The sequence below is a fragment of the Rattus norvegicus genome, chromosome 13 (assembly GCF_036323735.1).
Source record: "Rattus norvegicus strain BN/NHsdMcwi chromosome 13, GRCr8, whole genome shotgun sequence".
Classification (NCBI taxonomy): domain Eukaryota; kingdom Metazoa; phylum Chordata; class Mammalia; order Rodentia; family Muridae; genus Rattus; species Rattus norvegicus.
This window is the reverse complement of record NC_086031.1, coordinates 33,711,783-33,728,724: the sequence shown is the minus strand read 5'-3', so window position 1 is coordinate 33,728,724 and position 16,942 is coordinate 33,711,783. Positions and strand designations below refer to the sequence as shown.

The following is a 16,942-nucleotide window of genomic DNA, read 5'->3' as shown; positions in this document are numbered from 1 at the left end:
TCTACTAGTGAGCCACAAGCCAAATCCATCGGCTTTCATCTAATGGATACTGTGAGTCTTAAACATACTGTTCCTGCTCTGGCTTCTGGAAAACTCCAAACCCAGGCTGACCCCAGACTTACTATATAGTGAAGGGTGACCTTGACTCACACATCCCCCTCTTCCTCCCCCTCCTCCCCCTCCTCCCAAGTGCTTGGTTTACAAAGTACACTGGTTTATATTCTTCCCAACCACCCCTGATAAGTCATCTACATATTTTTCTCCTCTGTTGTTTTTGAAATTGACTTCATGTTATTTTTGGATGGAAATGATTGTAACCAAATAAATAAAGTAACAATGTGAGGCTCCAGACTCCAGTTACGATTTCTTCTTACCCATCTTGTTGTTGCCTTAACAGTCACAGCATTTTGGTGGAGTAGAGATCAGTGATCTCCTCCACTTCCTGGTTAAACCCCATAGCTAGGGGCTGAGAAGATGGCACAGTAGGTAAAGTGCTTGCTTTGCAAGCACAAGGCCCTGAATTCCATCCTGGAACCCATGTAAAATATTCAGGGCATGGTGGCACACTAGGGAGACAGACTGTCTGATCCCTGAGGCTGGCTGGCCGGCCAGCATGGTCTAGCCTACTTGGTAAGTTCCAGGCCACAGAGAAATCCTGTCCAAAAAACAAAATAGAACTAAGGTATACGACACCTAAGAAATGTTGTCCCCTGGCACACTCATTTGTGCACACACACATATGTATAAATAAGACACATAACACTACATACACACATGCATACTCATATACTCACACTCACACACATACACACACATACACACATGCACAGACACATACACCACATTCACACAGGCACACATACACACACATGCATGCACACACACACACACACACCACACTGGCACACACACTGTGAGTCTTTTTTTTTTTTTTTTGGTTCTTTTTTTCGGAGCTGGGGACTGAACCCAGGGCCTTGCGCTTCCTAGGTAAGCGCTCTACCACTGAGCTAAATCCCCAGCCCACACACTGTGAGTCTTAAACATACTGTTCCTGCTCTAGCTTCTGGAAAACTCCAATCCCAGGCTGACCTCAGACTTACTATGTAGTGAAGGGTGACCTTGACTCACACCTCCTCCCTCCTCTCCCTCCTCCTCCTCCTCCACACATACACACACACACACAAACACACACACACACACACACACACACACACACACACACACACCTGCCATCCACAGCCCCCCACCCCCGTTTCCTACTCCTTAAGGGTGACTGGAGTCCAGCCTGAACTCTTTTAACTGATTTTACACAATTTGCTGATGTTTCGAGTTTCCAATTTCTTAGCTTTAAGCATTTGACTTCCCAGTAGAGGAGGGGGGGTTCATGTGCCTGCCTGTGACTTTGGACAGCCTGTGCCTCATTGTGGTTATGAATGTGTTACCTGCTACGGTTGTGTAACACCATGTGCATCATGCTGGAGTGATTTTGCCCTTCTTTCTCCCAGGAGTCAGCCTCTCCCATTTCCAATATGTTTTTACTACTAGAGACTCAAAATCACTTGGCATCATAAGGTCCTCCCCCTGTGGCCCTTGGGTCATCACTGTATGACTTTCAGGCTTGCTGATTCTGCAGGCTCATCATTTATCTCTCTCTCTCTCTCTCTCTCTCTCTCTCTCTCTCTCTTTCTCTCTCTCTCTCTCTCTCTCTGTGTGTGTGTGTGTGTGTGTGTGTGTGTGTGTGTGTGTCTGCACACGTGTGTAGATGTGGAGGTCTCAGGTATCTTTATATTTTTTTAAAGATTTATTTATTTATTATATATAAGTACACTGTAGCTATCTTCAGACACACCAGAAGAGGGCATCAGATCCCATCACAGATGGTTGTGAGCCACCATGTGGTTCCTGGGATTTGAACTCAGGACCTCTGGAAGAGCAGTCAGTGCTCGTAACCGCTGAGCCATCTCTGCAGCCCAGGTATCTTTATATTTGACATAGGGTCTCTCATTGGCCTGGCCCGTCACCGAGCAGGCTGGGTAGCTCACTAGTGGTCTGCAGAGATCCTGTTGTGTCTCCCTCCTACCTCGTCCTCACTGGGATCACAGACATGCAGCCCATGCAGGCTTTCTGTGGGATCTGGGGATTGAACTCAGGCTCCCATGCTCACGGTGCCAGCACTTCACTGAGTGAGCCATTGCTCTCATCCTGAGGAGTCCTCTTTTAAGTCATGGTTCCCAAAACGTACCTGGAAGGAGCCCAGGGCCAGTTCGAAGAACAGCTGGACCTCCATGGCGTCCTCTGGGGAGAAGGCGAAGACAATGTAGTGGATGCCAAAGAGCGGGATCAGCAGGAGGGTGGACTTGGCCAGGCGCCTGGGGACACAGAGACATGCCGACACTCCCCATCTGACTCAGCCCCAGTCACAGATATAGGGCCTGACCGCTTTAAGTTTGGCTGCAATGTCTTGCTTGTTTTTCTGGATCTGTCTCTCATCTGCCTGTCTCCCCACCTCTGTCACTTATTTGTGTATCTATCAGCTATTTATCTACCATTTATCCATCATCTACGTATGTACCTGCATACCTACCAGCCATTTGTTTACCCATCACCTACCTGTGTTCTGTCTTTAAGTGTTTGTCTCCATATCTGTCATCCATCTATACAGTTACCTATCTACCTACTTATCTATGATCTGTGTATTTTGCAGTGCTAGGTGCTGAGTCCTGGCCCTCACTCACGCTGGGCAAATATTCTGTTACAGAGCAACATCTCTAACATGCTTCCACTTATTCTGAAAAATCTCCTAAGTCCCCCGTGCTCGTCACGTGGTAAGAACAAAGCTTGCCAGACTCCTGGCTAAGCCTCGGTGCTTCCGGTCACTCACCTCTATCGGTAACAGCTAAAAGAAACTGTGCCAGCATTTAAATCAGACAGATGCCTGCTCTACTGCTGCTGTGCTTAACAAACAATGCCATGGCCTTTGCGTTCCTTGCCATCTCAATACTTCCTACCCACCTCCTCCCCCTCCCAGCCTTGCAATGGTCAGATCTCTCTGCTTGTCGGTTTCCTGTCTGATTTCGTAGTTTCTCTCTGCCCAGTGCCTGAGGTTTCATATTCAGGGTCTAGATCCACCCGCCTGCCCTAGTTGCACCGTCCCCAGGCTGTCTTCACACTTAGCACCGTGGAGTGAAGAGCAGGCACTCAGACGCTGCTTGCTGACTACCCAGGCAATGCCAAGCTTACCTTACTTATAATGCTCTCCACTTACTTAGAATGCTCTATACATACTTATAATGCTCTCCACTTACTTAGAATGCTCTACACTTATAACGCTCTACACTTATAACGTTCTACATTTACTTATGATGCTCTACACTCATTTATGATGCACTACACTTACTTATGATGCTCTACACTCATTTATGATGCGCTACACTTACTTATGATGCTCTACACTTACTTAGAATGCTCTACACTTACTTAGAATGCTCTACACTTAGAATGCTCTACGCTTACTTATACTTACTTATAATGGTTTGTTTCACTTCCTCTTGTTTCTTGTGTTCTAAGTTTCCTCATCAGGATTCTTAGAATGTTTATGAAGAAGATGAAATTGATCTGCAAAGCAAAAGGCAGAGGTCAGGCTGAAGGTGTTTTGGTTTCCCAAGTCCTCTGTCCAGGCCCTGACCCCTAGAGCTGGGGACAGGAAAGACACCACAGCCAGAATGGCAAATCATAGCTGTCCATCCGGGCACCCAGAGTCCCAGGGTCATAAATAAATCTAGATACCATGGCTGGAAGTAGCAGGCACTGCTGTCCAGGGTCCATGACTCATAGATTTACACAATTTACAGACAATCACTCACTCTTGGGCTTGGAATCCTTGGTGAATCTTGATAAACGCAGGCTTCCCTGAGCCGTGGGGTCCACTTTTATTTATTGGTTTATTTATCTTTAAGTTTTATTATAATATTTGTGTTTTTGCTCGTGCATTTGTGCACACGCATGTATGCACGCACACGCATGTGCATGCTGGTGTCGGTCAAAGGTTAACTGTCAGTGACAGCTTCTCTCTTCATTTGTGGGTTCTGGTGATGGAACTCAAGTTGTCTACTTGCACAGCAAGGTCTTTTTCTCATGGAGTCATTGTGCCAGCCCACCCTCTCCTCTTTGACACAGCACACCACGATGTAGCTCAGACAAGCCTCCAACTCTAAATTCTCCTGCCTCAGTCTCCTGAGTGCAAAATTACCTCACCACCCTTGGAATGAATTTGCTTTCTGGTTGTTGCTGCTGCTGTTGGACTTGGGTTTTTTCTTTGGAGGGAGAGATTTTAAAGGTGTTTGTTTGTTTATGCAAATGTACAAGCTCTAGGTCCTGTGAGAGACTGCCTCAAAAAAATGACATGAATGCCTCCTGACAAGCCTTACCCACTCCCTCCTGCCACTCTTTAGGGAACAGCCTGCTGACCTCTGACCTCTGACCTCTGCGATCCTGCAGTTTCTACCTCCTGGCCCTTGCTGAGAATTCAAGCTCCAGGCTCTCCAACCCTCAGGGTTACTCACTACATCTGAGTTCCCCTACTTGTCCTCAGCTCAGCAGAGGACAGTCACTCACCAGGATGGACAGAATCACAGGCCCTCGAATGACCCACCAGACGGAAGCATTGGCGTTGATGTCCCAGCATCTGTGGAAGAGAGTGTCAGGCATCACTAAGAACGGGGAGCTAGGCGGACAAGCAGACCTGATCCCCAGTGCAGCCTTCGAAAGGAGGAGGAATGTGCTTACGCCCTTAGGCCTCACAGAGTGTGCCCACCATTAAGATCTGTTCTTGCAGAGTTCCTGAGTTCAGGTCCCAGCACCCATGTAGGACAGATCACAACCACCTGTAACTGCAGGCCCAGGGGATCCAATCCCCTCTTCAGCCTCCACGGGCAGCTGTATTCATATGACATACCCTATATGTATAAACATAATTTAAAATACTTATTCTGAAAAGTATGTCTCTCCTATATCAGTTAATGCTGGGCTGAAATCAAACGCTGAATTTCATGCACGCTAGGCGAGCATTTTGCCTCTTGAGCCAGCAATTCCTAGCTGCAGAGGCAGCAGCTACCGAGGCTGATGGTTGGATGCTATACTGTGTTCTTGTTCCTCCTCCTCCTCCTCCTCCCAACTTACCCAGTATTTTCTAGAAAGTGCCTGGTGATAGCCCACAAAGCAACAAAAATGGCTGGAGAACCTGAAGATCAAAACAAAGAGAGGCACAGTGTGATAACGTTGACTGCCAGCTTGACAGGATTTAGAATGACTGAACAAACAAGGCTCTCGGTGTGTCTTCAAAGGACTGTTCAGGTTAGGTACACCGAGGTAGGAAGACCCACCCCAGACATGGGTAGCATTATCCCAAGGACTGAGGTCCTGGACTGAATAAAAAGGAGAGTGAGCTGAGTCCCAGCATTCACGTCTCTGCTTCCTGACTGTGGATGTCATGTGAGCAGCTGCCTTGGGTGCACACTGCCCTGCCTTCACTGCTATCATGGACTGTATACCCTCAAACCGCGAGCCGCTTTCTTAAGTTGCTTCTTGTCAGGGTATTTAGTCACAGCAAAGGGACAAGCAACTCATTCTTTAACACAGGCACATGAGTGGACATTTATCCTTGTCCAGGTACTAAGCAGATGACAAGATTCAGTTGCCATGGAACCCCCTTTATCATTTTGTAGCATGTGTGCAGTCATGTGCTTCCGGGGTTCTGTAATGCTATGAGGTCTGCAATGGGGTCAGGTGGATCCTGCAGGGACAATCTCCTTGCAGGCTTGGAGGCTGTGTAAAGGTTGTCTTTATATTATTCAAATGCTGACTTCTGTACCGGCAAAGAGTTGGGTACAGGCCGGACTTTTGGTATTGTTATTTTTATGAAGCATCACCCGTCTCTGTGTTTTATAAACTTTCTTCTCCATTACCTTCTGATTGGTTAATAAAGAGCTTGTCAGCCAATTAGCTGAGCAGAAGAGAAAAGGGTGGGACTTCTGATCTGAGTGGGGGAGGTGTCCCAGGGAGGAAAGGAGGGAGGCAAAGGAGGACCAAGAGGAAGGAAGAGAAGAGGTGGCCATGAGGCAGAAGGTCCATGAGTCATGAGGAGCACGTCACCAAGGATTCTCCATGAGGACAGGCATGGAGCAGAGCAAGCCAGGATGAAGAGCGTAGAGCCTATGACTGGGAAGTAAATGGCTTAGAGGGTTAGAATAACCCAGAACCTGCCCAGCTCAACTTTACAGTTTGTTTTTGTGTCGACTATTTGGGTGCAAGAAAGAGAGTCCATAGGCTTCCTCTATAAACTACATCCTACAGGAACATGGATGCCACTGGGTTTAGAACATCCCAGGAGCCTGGACCATCTTCCTGAAGACTTCTGAAAGGGAGAGAAGGCACAGATGCAATTTGGGGAAGCTCTGGTTTAAAACAGGGCACACCTGGCAGAGTCAGGTAGATAGAGGATCCAGCGGGTAGAAAAACCATTAACTTTATTGAAACACTGACTTGTACCAACCTTGTCCGTTGGAATGGGAGATGGGTCAGTAGGTGTGAGTGCTTTCTGGGCAGTGATGTGCTGTCTGAGTCTGAGTTCCCAGAAGCCACATAAAAAGCAGGTATCCCAGGCCCTAGCCCAGGTTGGCCTGGAACTCAATAGGTAACTGAGGATGACCTGGAACTCCTGATGTTCCTGCCTCTGCTTCTTGAGTGCCCAGCTGATGGGTGTATATCACCATGCTGGGTGCTACAGACTGAACGTGGGACTTTGTGCAGGATGGGCAAGAATATATATATTAAGAGATGAGGTTTCACTATGTTGTCCAGAGGCCTCAAACTCCTGGACTCCAGTCATAGTCCTGCTTCAGCCTCACCAGGAGCTGAGGGCCCCACGCTTGCATCACTGTGCCCAGCTTCTTTAGTGTTTCACTGTGGATCATGCAGGGATTCTAATAGGTATGCTCATCTATACAGTGGATGGGGAGAGGCCAGGCACACGGGTGACTCCATTTTAGATCTCTAGTAGGCAAGTCTCTACCTCACTCTGACCCTGTGACTCCAAACAAGGGCACTAAAGGATGCTTTTCAGGATAAACCGAATGGCCCTAGACAAAAGGCCTAGAAACAGGGCTGCCGAGATGCCTTGTTGGGTAAAAGCACTTGCCACTAAGCCTCACGACCTGTCTTTGAGTCCTGGACTCAAGAACCAACTCTCTCAAATTGTCTCCTCACCTCTGCGTGTGTACCGAGGCCTGTGTACGTGAAAGCACAACACACACACACACACACACACACACACACACACACACACACACACACACCCCTTACACTACCAGGCAGTCTCTCTGGGGAAACAAACAGCTTTCTGTCAGGTTGGCAGTGACTCATTCTTAACTATGAACAGAGAGTCAAGGTCACAGACATCAGATCATATCAAAAGCTAGAAACAAAACAGTCAAAGAAAAGGAACAGAGAGGAAACGGACCATGCAGGGAGCTGAAGGAACTTGAACAAAACAACCCCAGGGAGATCACCAGAGAGACAGGGAAGATTACATCTATAAGAGACAGCGGGATGCTGCCGGTCCGGAGCACCAGAGAACAAGAAAGGGCAGAGAAACAAATACACGGTTTCCAAAATAAATACTCAGAAGATGAGATAAAGGCTAGAAGACACCCCCCACCCCCAATGCTGAATAAACAGAGGGAACAGGGAAGATAGAGCAGGAACTTAGGAAAAGAAAGTATGTATCAGTGACTTAAAGGAGTTTCTGCACCAAGAACAAAGTCCGGGCAAACAGAAAGGATCTAAGAGCTGGGTCGGGAGCATCCTCCCAAACGCGGATGCAGTCTGTAGGATGCTCAGTGAGCACATCCCAGGGACGCTGAGGTTGAAGGAGAGAGTCAACTCCCACGCCCCTCCCTCTGTTCCTCAGTACTCAAACTAGCACACACATGAGCCACAGGCCTGCACTTGCCGTGCTGAGGAGACTGAGGCAGGAGGATTGCATGTTCAAGGTCAGCCTAGGCTAGACAGGGAGTTCCTACGTCAAAAACAAAACCAAAAACTGCAAGAAAAAGAACTGGAGCCGTGCCCTGTAGATGAAAGCAGTAAGATTTCAGGGAGAGCAGGGGAGGGAAACTGTATCATGCTACACGCTCTGACGGAGACACAAAAACATCTCTCAGTTTTACTGAATACGTTTTTGTGGCGTGGGGATCAAACTCAGGGCCTCCCACATGCTAGGCAAGTACTGTACCATTGAAATGAATCTCTGATGCTGGCATTTTTCAAACTAGTCTTTGGATAACCTCTCTCTGACTAACACTTTTTAAAAAATTAAATATACACGGCTGGAGAGACGGGCTCAGTCCATTACATCACAAGCATATGAACTCGAGCTTGTTTCCCCAGCACCACAGGGAGCTGGAGAGATGGTTCAGTGTTTAAGAGCACTTGCTGCTCTTGCAGAGGACCTGGGTTCAGTTCTCAGAGTGAGCGCGCGCGCACACACACACACACACACACACACACACACACACACACACACAGTGACTTACAACTGTTTGAAAGTCCAGTTCCTGGGGACCTGATGTCTAATTATGGCCTCCATGGTACAAGGTTTACACATGGGTGCACATACATACATGACAGCACACACTGATACCAGGTTTACACATGGGTGCACATACATACATGACAGCACACACTCATACACAATAAATAAATATAAATTACCTTTAAAAAATAGTTGTGCCTGGTAATAGGTGTCAGCCCTGGGAGAGAGGGGAGGCCAATGTGGGGGCATCCCTGGACTTCCCTGTCCCCTGACTCCAGGGAGAAACCATCTCAAAAGATTAATGGACAGTTATAGTAGAAGACACTTGACATAGACCTTCGACTTCTACATGTATGTGCGAACATGCACACACTACACACTGCACATACACACAAAATACTTAAGAACTTAGAGGTTTCTTGTTCACTTATTTAATGCTTTGGCAAATAAGACTGAAGGGGTTTTCAGAGGGTTTGGAAGAATTAGTAGAAGTCTGATTGGTCTCCTCCCTTCTGGTCTAATGGAGAGACAAGGTCCTAGCGTGTGGAGATTTAGACTAGCAGAAGACTCGGAGTGACATCCCTAGGAGAGACACTTATTAATGAAGTACACAAGGAAGGGACAGGAGCTGGAGAGATGACCGAGTGGTGAACAGGACTGGCTGCTCGGTTAGAGGACACAGTTCAGTTCCCAGCATGGCTTGCTTGATGTCGAATCAATTAGGGTTCCGGTATCCATTTCTCGGATCCTGACAGATTAGGGCTCTGGAGCTCTGTGAGCTGCGTTCTAAATCGGGAGCTTAGGGACAGCCAAATCCCTGTCCCCTGTAGGAATGCCTGTCCACACAGACATCCATCTGTACAGCCCTGTGAGCCGCTGCTGGTCCAGGGCCACATGCCACCTAGACTGGCGATCTGGAGGCGGAGGAGGGACAGCCTCCCTTCCGGTCTGACGAAGAGACAAGATTCTAGTCTGTAGGGATTCAGACAAGCAGACACATCCGAGGAGGGCTTTACTTGCAGGGACACTGCTTAATTAGTTAAAGGTATCAGGAAGAAACCAAGGGAAACTGTAAGTCACTCCCAGAACCCTATTCTACCTAGAACCTTGAGGTTACCTACACATAGGATAAGTCAAAAGAACAATGAATAGGTAGGTAGCTGGGTGGATGGATGGATGGAGGGAAGGATGAACGGATAGATGGATAGGTTTGGGATTAGTAAGTGATGGCTAGATAGATGTATGGAGAGGAGCATGGATGCATGAGTGGTTATGGGCATAGGTATATGGTTATATGTATATACACATGAGCGGGTGGATATGTTGTGTTTGTAAGTGGGTGGGTGGGTGGATGGATAGGCAGACAGGTGAGTATTTGGACACATAAGTGACTGAGTGGGTAGGTGGATGTTTGTTTCAGGCAAATAATCCTGAGTCCACCCTTGTTTAGAGTGTGAATTGACACGTGTGTCCCATCTTTGAGCTGAAGTCTCTTCTGGGGGTTGATGAATTGATTAAATGACCAATGTAAAGAACTGAGCCCATGAAGCACTCAAGCAATAAAAGTTATTTTCCTAGGCCAGGAAGGAGAGGAGTAAGACGCTGTGGCAGGGGGTGGGGGGGTTGCATGACTGGCTTGCTATCATTTTCTCTTTCCTAGAAACTGAATCCTTAACTTCCTTTGGACACCAGGTAATTTGTTTGAGTGGCTTACGGTCATCGGTGTATTGTGTTCTCTTGAACCCCTGTGGTTGCCTCAGCCATGGGTATGAGATTCATGTGGCTCAGTCAGACAAACTGCAGAGCAGTGCAGGGACCGGTGGGACATGATCTGTCATGTGTGTTTGTACATATGTATGTGTGTGTATGTGTATGTGTGTATGTGTGTGTGTGAATGTGTATATGTGTGTATGGTGTATGCATGTGTATATATGTGTATGAGTGTGTCTATGTGTGTGAGTGTATTTGTGTGTGAATGTATGTATGTATGTGTGTGTATATATGTGTGTGGTATGTGCATATGCATATATCTGTATGAATGTGTGTATGTAAGCATGTGTCTATGTGTGTTCATGTGCATGTGTGGGAGTGTGTGTATATGTATGTGGTATGTGTTATTTATATAAGTGTATATGTGTGCATATGTGTGTGAGTATGTGTGTGTATCTGTGCATGTATGTGTGTGAGTGTATGTATATATGTATCTGTGTATGTGTGTGTGTGTGTGTGTGTGTGTGTGTGTATGTGTGTATAAATATATGTGTCAGAGATCAGAGGTTCCTTGACTTTGTCTTATTGGAGTCTCGTCATGAGACAGAGATATCCCAGATTCCCTTGTGCTAGTGACATGGTAAACCCTAGGAATGAAGAAAGTGTTGTTACAAACAGCAATACAAAGGCAGAAGGAAGACATTAAAAACCTGAGTTCAACTTGGTGTGAAGTTGGTGGTCTCCGTGCTCGACAGTTATGTGAACCAGTTTGCTTCCTTCACCCTGGAAGTCTGTCTGTCTGCTCTCTCTCGATTCCAGACTTGCAAGGATCCCCATGAAGAGGACTCAAGAACAGATTATGTGTAGAACATAAGGTGAGTGCAGGGCAGAATAAAACTAGAAACAGCTCAGGGTGCCCACCATTCAGCTGAAGCTAAATTACAGCTCTTACTACACTTGAGAGACAGGGAAGCTGAGGTTAGAGGGTTAACCATCCAGCAACTTGCCAAAGATAACCCGTTAGTTAAGTGTGGATCTGGGACTCGACACTAAATCCCTGGTTGGTCGGTTGGTTGGTTGATTGGTCAATTGGTTGGTCGGTTGGTCGGTTGGTTGGTAGGTTGGTTGGTTGGTTGGTTGATTGTTTGGTTGGTTGGTTGGTTGGATGGTTGGTTGGTTGGTTGGTTGGTTGGTTGGTTGGTTGGTTGGATGGTTGGTTGGTTGGTTGGTTGGTTGGTTAGATGGTTGGTTGGTTGAGAGGATGAGTGGGTTGGTGGATGGATACATGGTGGATGGACTGATGTGTAGCTACATGGAGCTGCGACAGGAAACCCTCCTTCCCTGCATAGCACACACGTATAACACCGTGGACGGACCTACCCCATCCGAGGAGCACAAAGGCCTGCAGGTACTTCCTTTCTGAGAAGAAGGAGATGGCAAGGAGTGTGTGAAGGTAGAGGCCCTCCACCAGCAGCCATGCGTAGTTGGCCATGATGCAGTACTGGAAGAAGATCATGACCAGCTTGCAGCCCACCTGGAAGAGATAGCACGTGAGCCTGGACTTGGTGACTGTAAGCCTCGGGTAACTGCTCCCTCAAAGGAAACAACACTACACGGAAGGAGGTAGGAGGTAGCTTAGAGTGAACCTTGGGGTATATGGTGGCCTCCACAGGACTGTGGAGAGAGCTCAGTGGGTAAAGTGTTTGCTGGGTGAGCATGAGGACCTGAGTTTGATTCCCAGAGCCTACATTTTAAAAAGCCAGGTATGGTAGTGCATGCTTGCCATCCAAGCACTGGGAAGGTGGAGACAGGCAGATCCTGGCGGGGGGCCACCTACTGGCCAACCTAACATATTTGGGTAGGGGACAGTTCCAGGTCAGTAATAGATCCTGTCTGAAAAAAAGTGAGGCAGAGTCTGAGGAAGGGCATCTAAGCTCGACCGTGTGTGTGTGTGTGTGTGTGTGTGTGTGTGTGTGTGTGTGTGTGTGTGCGTGCGTGTGTACACACAGCTGTGAACACACTCAAGTGTTCTCCTGAAGCCGTTCTTGGTCAGGAGGCCAGACCCAGTGGGGTTAGTCAAGATGGCCTAGGAGCTGCCGGACTCAGGAAGTGGATTCCAATTGAACTGGTCCTGAGCCTTGGTGAGGAAGACATTTGTGCTTCTTCATGGAAAACCATCTATTACTAACCAACACCTTTATTTTTCCACAGAGAACACTATAGCCTAGGGAGAGAAAGGAGGGCCTAGACAAAGTTAGCAAAACTGCCTTTCCTCTTCTGTGAGTGGGAGCATGTGTGTGTGTGTGTGTGTGTGACTGTATGTTAGTGTGTGTTTGTATATGTGAGTGTGTTTATATATGTATGCATATGTTTGAGTGTATGTATGTGTGTGAGTTTGTGTATGTATATAAGTATGTGTATGTATGTATTTGTGTGTGTATGTGTGTGTGTACACTTTCTGAGAGAGAAATAAAAAAAGCAAAGTCTCTCAAAATGAAAAAACAACAACAACAACAACAACAACAACAACAACAACAACAACACCCCTTTAATCTGCAGCCTTCTTCCGTGCCTGGAATGGATGTGAAGCCTAGAGTCGCAGCACCCATATTGCAAGCCTGAGATGCAAGGCTCGCACCAGGGCAGAACAGACCAAAGAGAAGCATTGTGCCCTATGACACCACGGGGACATGGAGCACTAAGGAGCTCTCATCAGTTCACTCACGTGGGCAGTTAGGGACCCCAGGTGACACACAGAGAGGGCAACACTTAGGAGGCATCTGGACACTGGGACAGAGAAAACAGGTCACACTTGGCAGAACGACGTTCTTCTGAAGACGTGTGTATGCAGACAGTCAGGTGCAAACCTGCCCTTTTTGCTCTCCAATAACCAGGCAACTTCACCTAGACTTTGCCATTTGTCTGTAGCTGGCAGTTGGCAAAGTCCAGATAAAAGAAGTCTCACGATAGGTCTAGTTCCCAGAACGGCTGGTGCACTCCGGACACTCAGAACTAAAAGCAGCCCCCAGCGATTCTAACACACGGCTTGCATCACGCCTCCATGGCTGCGTTACGGTACCCCCTGGAACTTCCACTTCCTGCCAAGCACCGCCCGTTACTTGGAGCATCTGTGTAATCTTTTTTTTTTTCTTTTTTTTTTTTCCTTTTTTTTTTCTTTTTCTCGGAGCTGGGGACCGAACCCAGGGCCTTGCGCTTGCGCTTTAGCGCTCTACCACTGAGCTAAATCCCCAACCCCGCATCTGTGTAATCTTAATGGTGCTTGCAAGGAGGACGGTATGCTACAGGGCTTGGTCCTCTCCTAGGTCAGCCTAGGACATTTAGTCATGTTACCTTATGGGCATCACAGTAGGTGACGTCGTCCGAGGAGAAGAGTACGGCGTCCTTGATGAAGTTGGACAGGGCGCGCAGGATGAAGGACACGAACAGGTGCATGTGGATGTAGTTGCGAGTGCAGTGCAGCCTCCTGTCGGAGAGAACGTGGGGCTGCGAGATCACGAGATCACGGAAGGAGCCGTGGGTGCTCGCACAGGCACACCCGCCCCCGCCCCCTCCCTTTGCATGGAGAAACGAAAGCCCCACCGCGGGCCCTCAGGTCCCATCTGTCTTTGTTAAGAGAACCCGAGTGAGGGCATAGGTCCCTAGGTGCCCGGCACACCCTGTGCAGAAGTTACAGAGAGGACAGCCAGGCCTAGTGGTCCCTGCCTGCAATCCTAGCTCCTGGGTGGTGGAGGCAGAGGGATCATCTCGAGTTCTAGGATAGCAGGGGCTGCTACATGATGATGCCATGATTCGGAACAGAGTGGAGTCACATGATCATTCGTTTGGTAACAGTAACATGTCTTCTGCCCTGGCCAACCACCACCTCTAGCTGCCCAATTTTCTCCTGTGCTCTAGGGACTGGAAGTTTGTTACTGGTCCTCCATGCCACCATTTGATTTTGAGATCAGATTGTATGCAGCCTAGTCTGGCCTCCAAAGATGACCATGGACTTCTCGTCCTTCCATCTCCACCCGGAGTGGCAACAGGCATGTGCCACCATGACCGGTTTGTGCAATGCAGGGGATTGAACCCATGGCTCTGTGCTTGCTCAGTGGGTACTGTGCTAACCGAGCCCCACCCCTAGCGCCACAAGAGAGCTTTGCATAGAGGGTGTCCAACCTTTTAGTTTCTCTGAACTGCACTGAACAAAGAATTGTCTTGGAATACACATTAAATCCAGGGGTGTCCCACCACCGCCTTCTGGATTTGAAGGCATGCATTCGTATGTTCACATACATCTTTGCATGATGTTGCAATAGCACACGGTCATCTACAAAATTTACTCCCTTTGTGAGTTACAAAATAAAACATGTTTTAAGTTTCCAATTTCATGTTGAGCCAGATTTATAGCTATCCTGAGCTTAACAAGATGGCCGGGCAGCCCACCCAGACCTCCCTCTTTCCATCCTGGGTATTAGGGAGAGATTTGAGGACTGTGTCCCTGAGGGCCAGGGCGACTGGAGAGTGGGCAGGATGTTCTCACCGGAAAGAGCACAGGATGCTGAGGGCGACCAGGAGCATGGCCAAGGAGGAACTGTAGCCTACAGTGTACATGACCTTGAGTTTCAGCAGGTACGCATGCTGCAGAGAGAGGCACAGGTCAGCCCTACCTGCCCGCCTCGCTGTAGCTGGCTTTCCTGCATCCCAGGGCACCGGCTTGCGGCAGAGCTGGTCCCATCAACCTCCACTACTGTCCCAATGACTGTTGGCAGGTCCCTTTACCAGCGCTCTGAGCGCAAGGCTTTACTTGAATACTTGCAGAAGCATGCTGCTTGCTACCTTTGGTGGAAGTCGTACCACAATGCCGAATGCTGGAAACCAGTTTTGCTGAGAAAGGGTTTTACGTCTATCAGTCTGGCCTCAAGCTTCCTATGTGGATGGCCTTGAACTCCAGATCCCCCTGCCTCCACTTCTCAAGTGCTTAGATTACAGGCGTGGACCACCATGCCTGGTCTACAGGTACTAGGAATCAACCCCAGGGCTCCATGTATGCTAGGCAAGCACTCTTTCAACTTAACCACCCCGCCAGCCCCCACCCCTCCCTTTTTGTCTTTCAGACACAGGGTCTCATATATTCCAGGCTGGCCTTGAACCCATAACATAACTGAAGATGACCCCGAACTTCTAATCCTCCTGCCTCTACACCTTCTAAGCGCAGGCATCAAAGGTGTGCTATGGGTCCCAGCAGGAATGTCTTAAAGTAGGACTCAAAGTAGATAACTTCTGTATTCAAGTTTGAGTCTTTTTCTTTCTTTCTAGAACCATCTGAAATAAATGTGTCTTCTAGATGGAGTCCGCCCCGTGTCTACAGAGGGTTTTTAATAGTTATTTTACCCGCTGCCCCCACTCACCCTCTCAGCGCTCACTGCCTGCATCTTCCCTCTCTCCACACCATTCACCATTTAGTTCAACTAAAATGGCGCTTTGTTGGTGTCCTTAGAGAAGACCCTCAGGGGCCTGGGACATGGCTCAAGGGTGCTGTGCCTCTTGAGGAAAGACTGAGTTTGGTTCTAGTACCTGTGCTAGGCAGTTCACGGTGACCCGTAACAAATTCCAACTCCTGGGGACCAGACACATTCATCTGACCTCCAAGGGCACCTTCACGCATGCACATATAAGACACATAAATAAAGATACAATCATTTCTGTTGGTTTTCTGAGTCAGGGTCTGAGTCCTGGCTGCCCTGGAATTTAAACTGTAAACCAGGCTGGCCTTGAACTTAGATCCGCCTGCTTCTGCCTCCTGGGTGCTGGGATTAAAGGTGTGCGCCAACATCTCGCTCCCTGGCATAAAATAAATCCTTTTAAATGACAATGACAAGAACGGCATCACTGTACGGCCCAGGCCAGACGCACAGGAACAACAGCCCCGCCCCCGCCTGTGCCCTACCCTACTGTGAATGTAACCACACAGACATTACTCGTTCTCCAGCCGCCTCACACTGTTTGATGCAGAAATATTGCAGTAGAAAGAAATACTGACCGAAAACACCGATTAACACCTGCATTCCGACTCAGAACAATGAATTTTACAACAGTCTTAAGGTAGGTCAAGGAAATGAACGTTAAAACCATGATTATTATTTATCATATTATAGTATAATATATTAATTCTATGTCAATTATAATATATAATATATTAATGAATATATTAGTTCTGTATCAATTATATATGTAATATATAATAATATACAATTAATACATTAATTGATTGATAATAAGAATATAATTTTCTGACCCCCCCTTTCCACTTCAGGACAGGGTCTCACATAGTTTGATGTGTACCTGATGATGGCCGTGAAAACCAATCCTTTTATTTGTGCCACCCTGCCCAGCTTTCACAGTACCGGGGACGAAGGCCAGGGCTTCCTACATGTTAGCCAAGCACACTCTACCAACGGGGCTGCAGCCAGACACTGTAGGAGTTAATTCTAAAAATCCAGTAAGAAAACATGGACTGGTTGTGACTGGGAGCAGTTTCAGGGACTGGGAAGGGGAAAACAGGGAATGGTTGGTTCAGTAGTGCCAGAGTGTCCACTTCCTAAGGTGAGAAAGAGCTGACGTAATGCTTGCCTGGCAGGT

General features: G+C 47.8%; 1 protein-coding gene across 6 annotated transcripts in view; it reads right to left on the bottom strand.

Moving 5' to 3' along the window:
* Sctr (secretin receptor) overlaps positions 1-16,942 on the bottom strand; it is a 63,488-nt gene that overhangs the window by 15,325 nt on the left and 31,221 nt on the right. For all 6 annotated transcript variants that reach the window (XM_039091119.2, XM_039091116.2, XM_039091115.2 and 3 more), the window contains 7 exons: positions 14,844-14,941; positions 13,652-13,784; positions 11,681-11,834; positions 5,179-5,239; positions 4,615-4,684; positions 3,524-3,615; positions 2,243-2,369 (listed from right to left, as the gene is read on the bottom strand). In XM_039091119.2, coding sequence (XP_038947047.1) covers positions 2,243-2,369; positions 3,524-3,615; positions 4,615-4,684; positions 5,179-5,239; positions 11,681-11,834; positions 13,652-13,784; positions 14,844-14,941 — 735 coding nt within the window. The remainder of the gene's footprint in view (positions 1-2,242; positions 2,370-3,523; positions 3,616-4,614; positions 4,685-5,178; positions 5,240-11,680; positions 11,835-13,651; positions 13,785-14,843; positions 14,942-16,942) is intronic.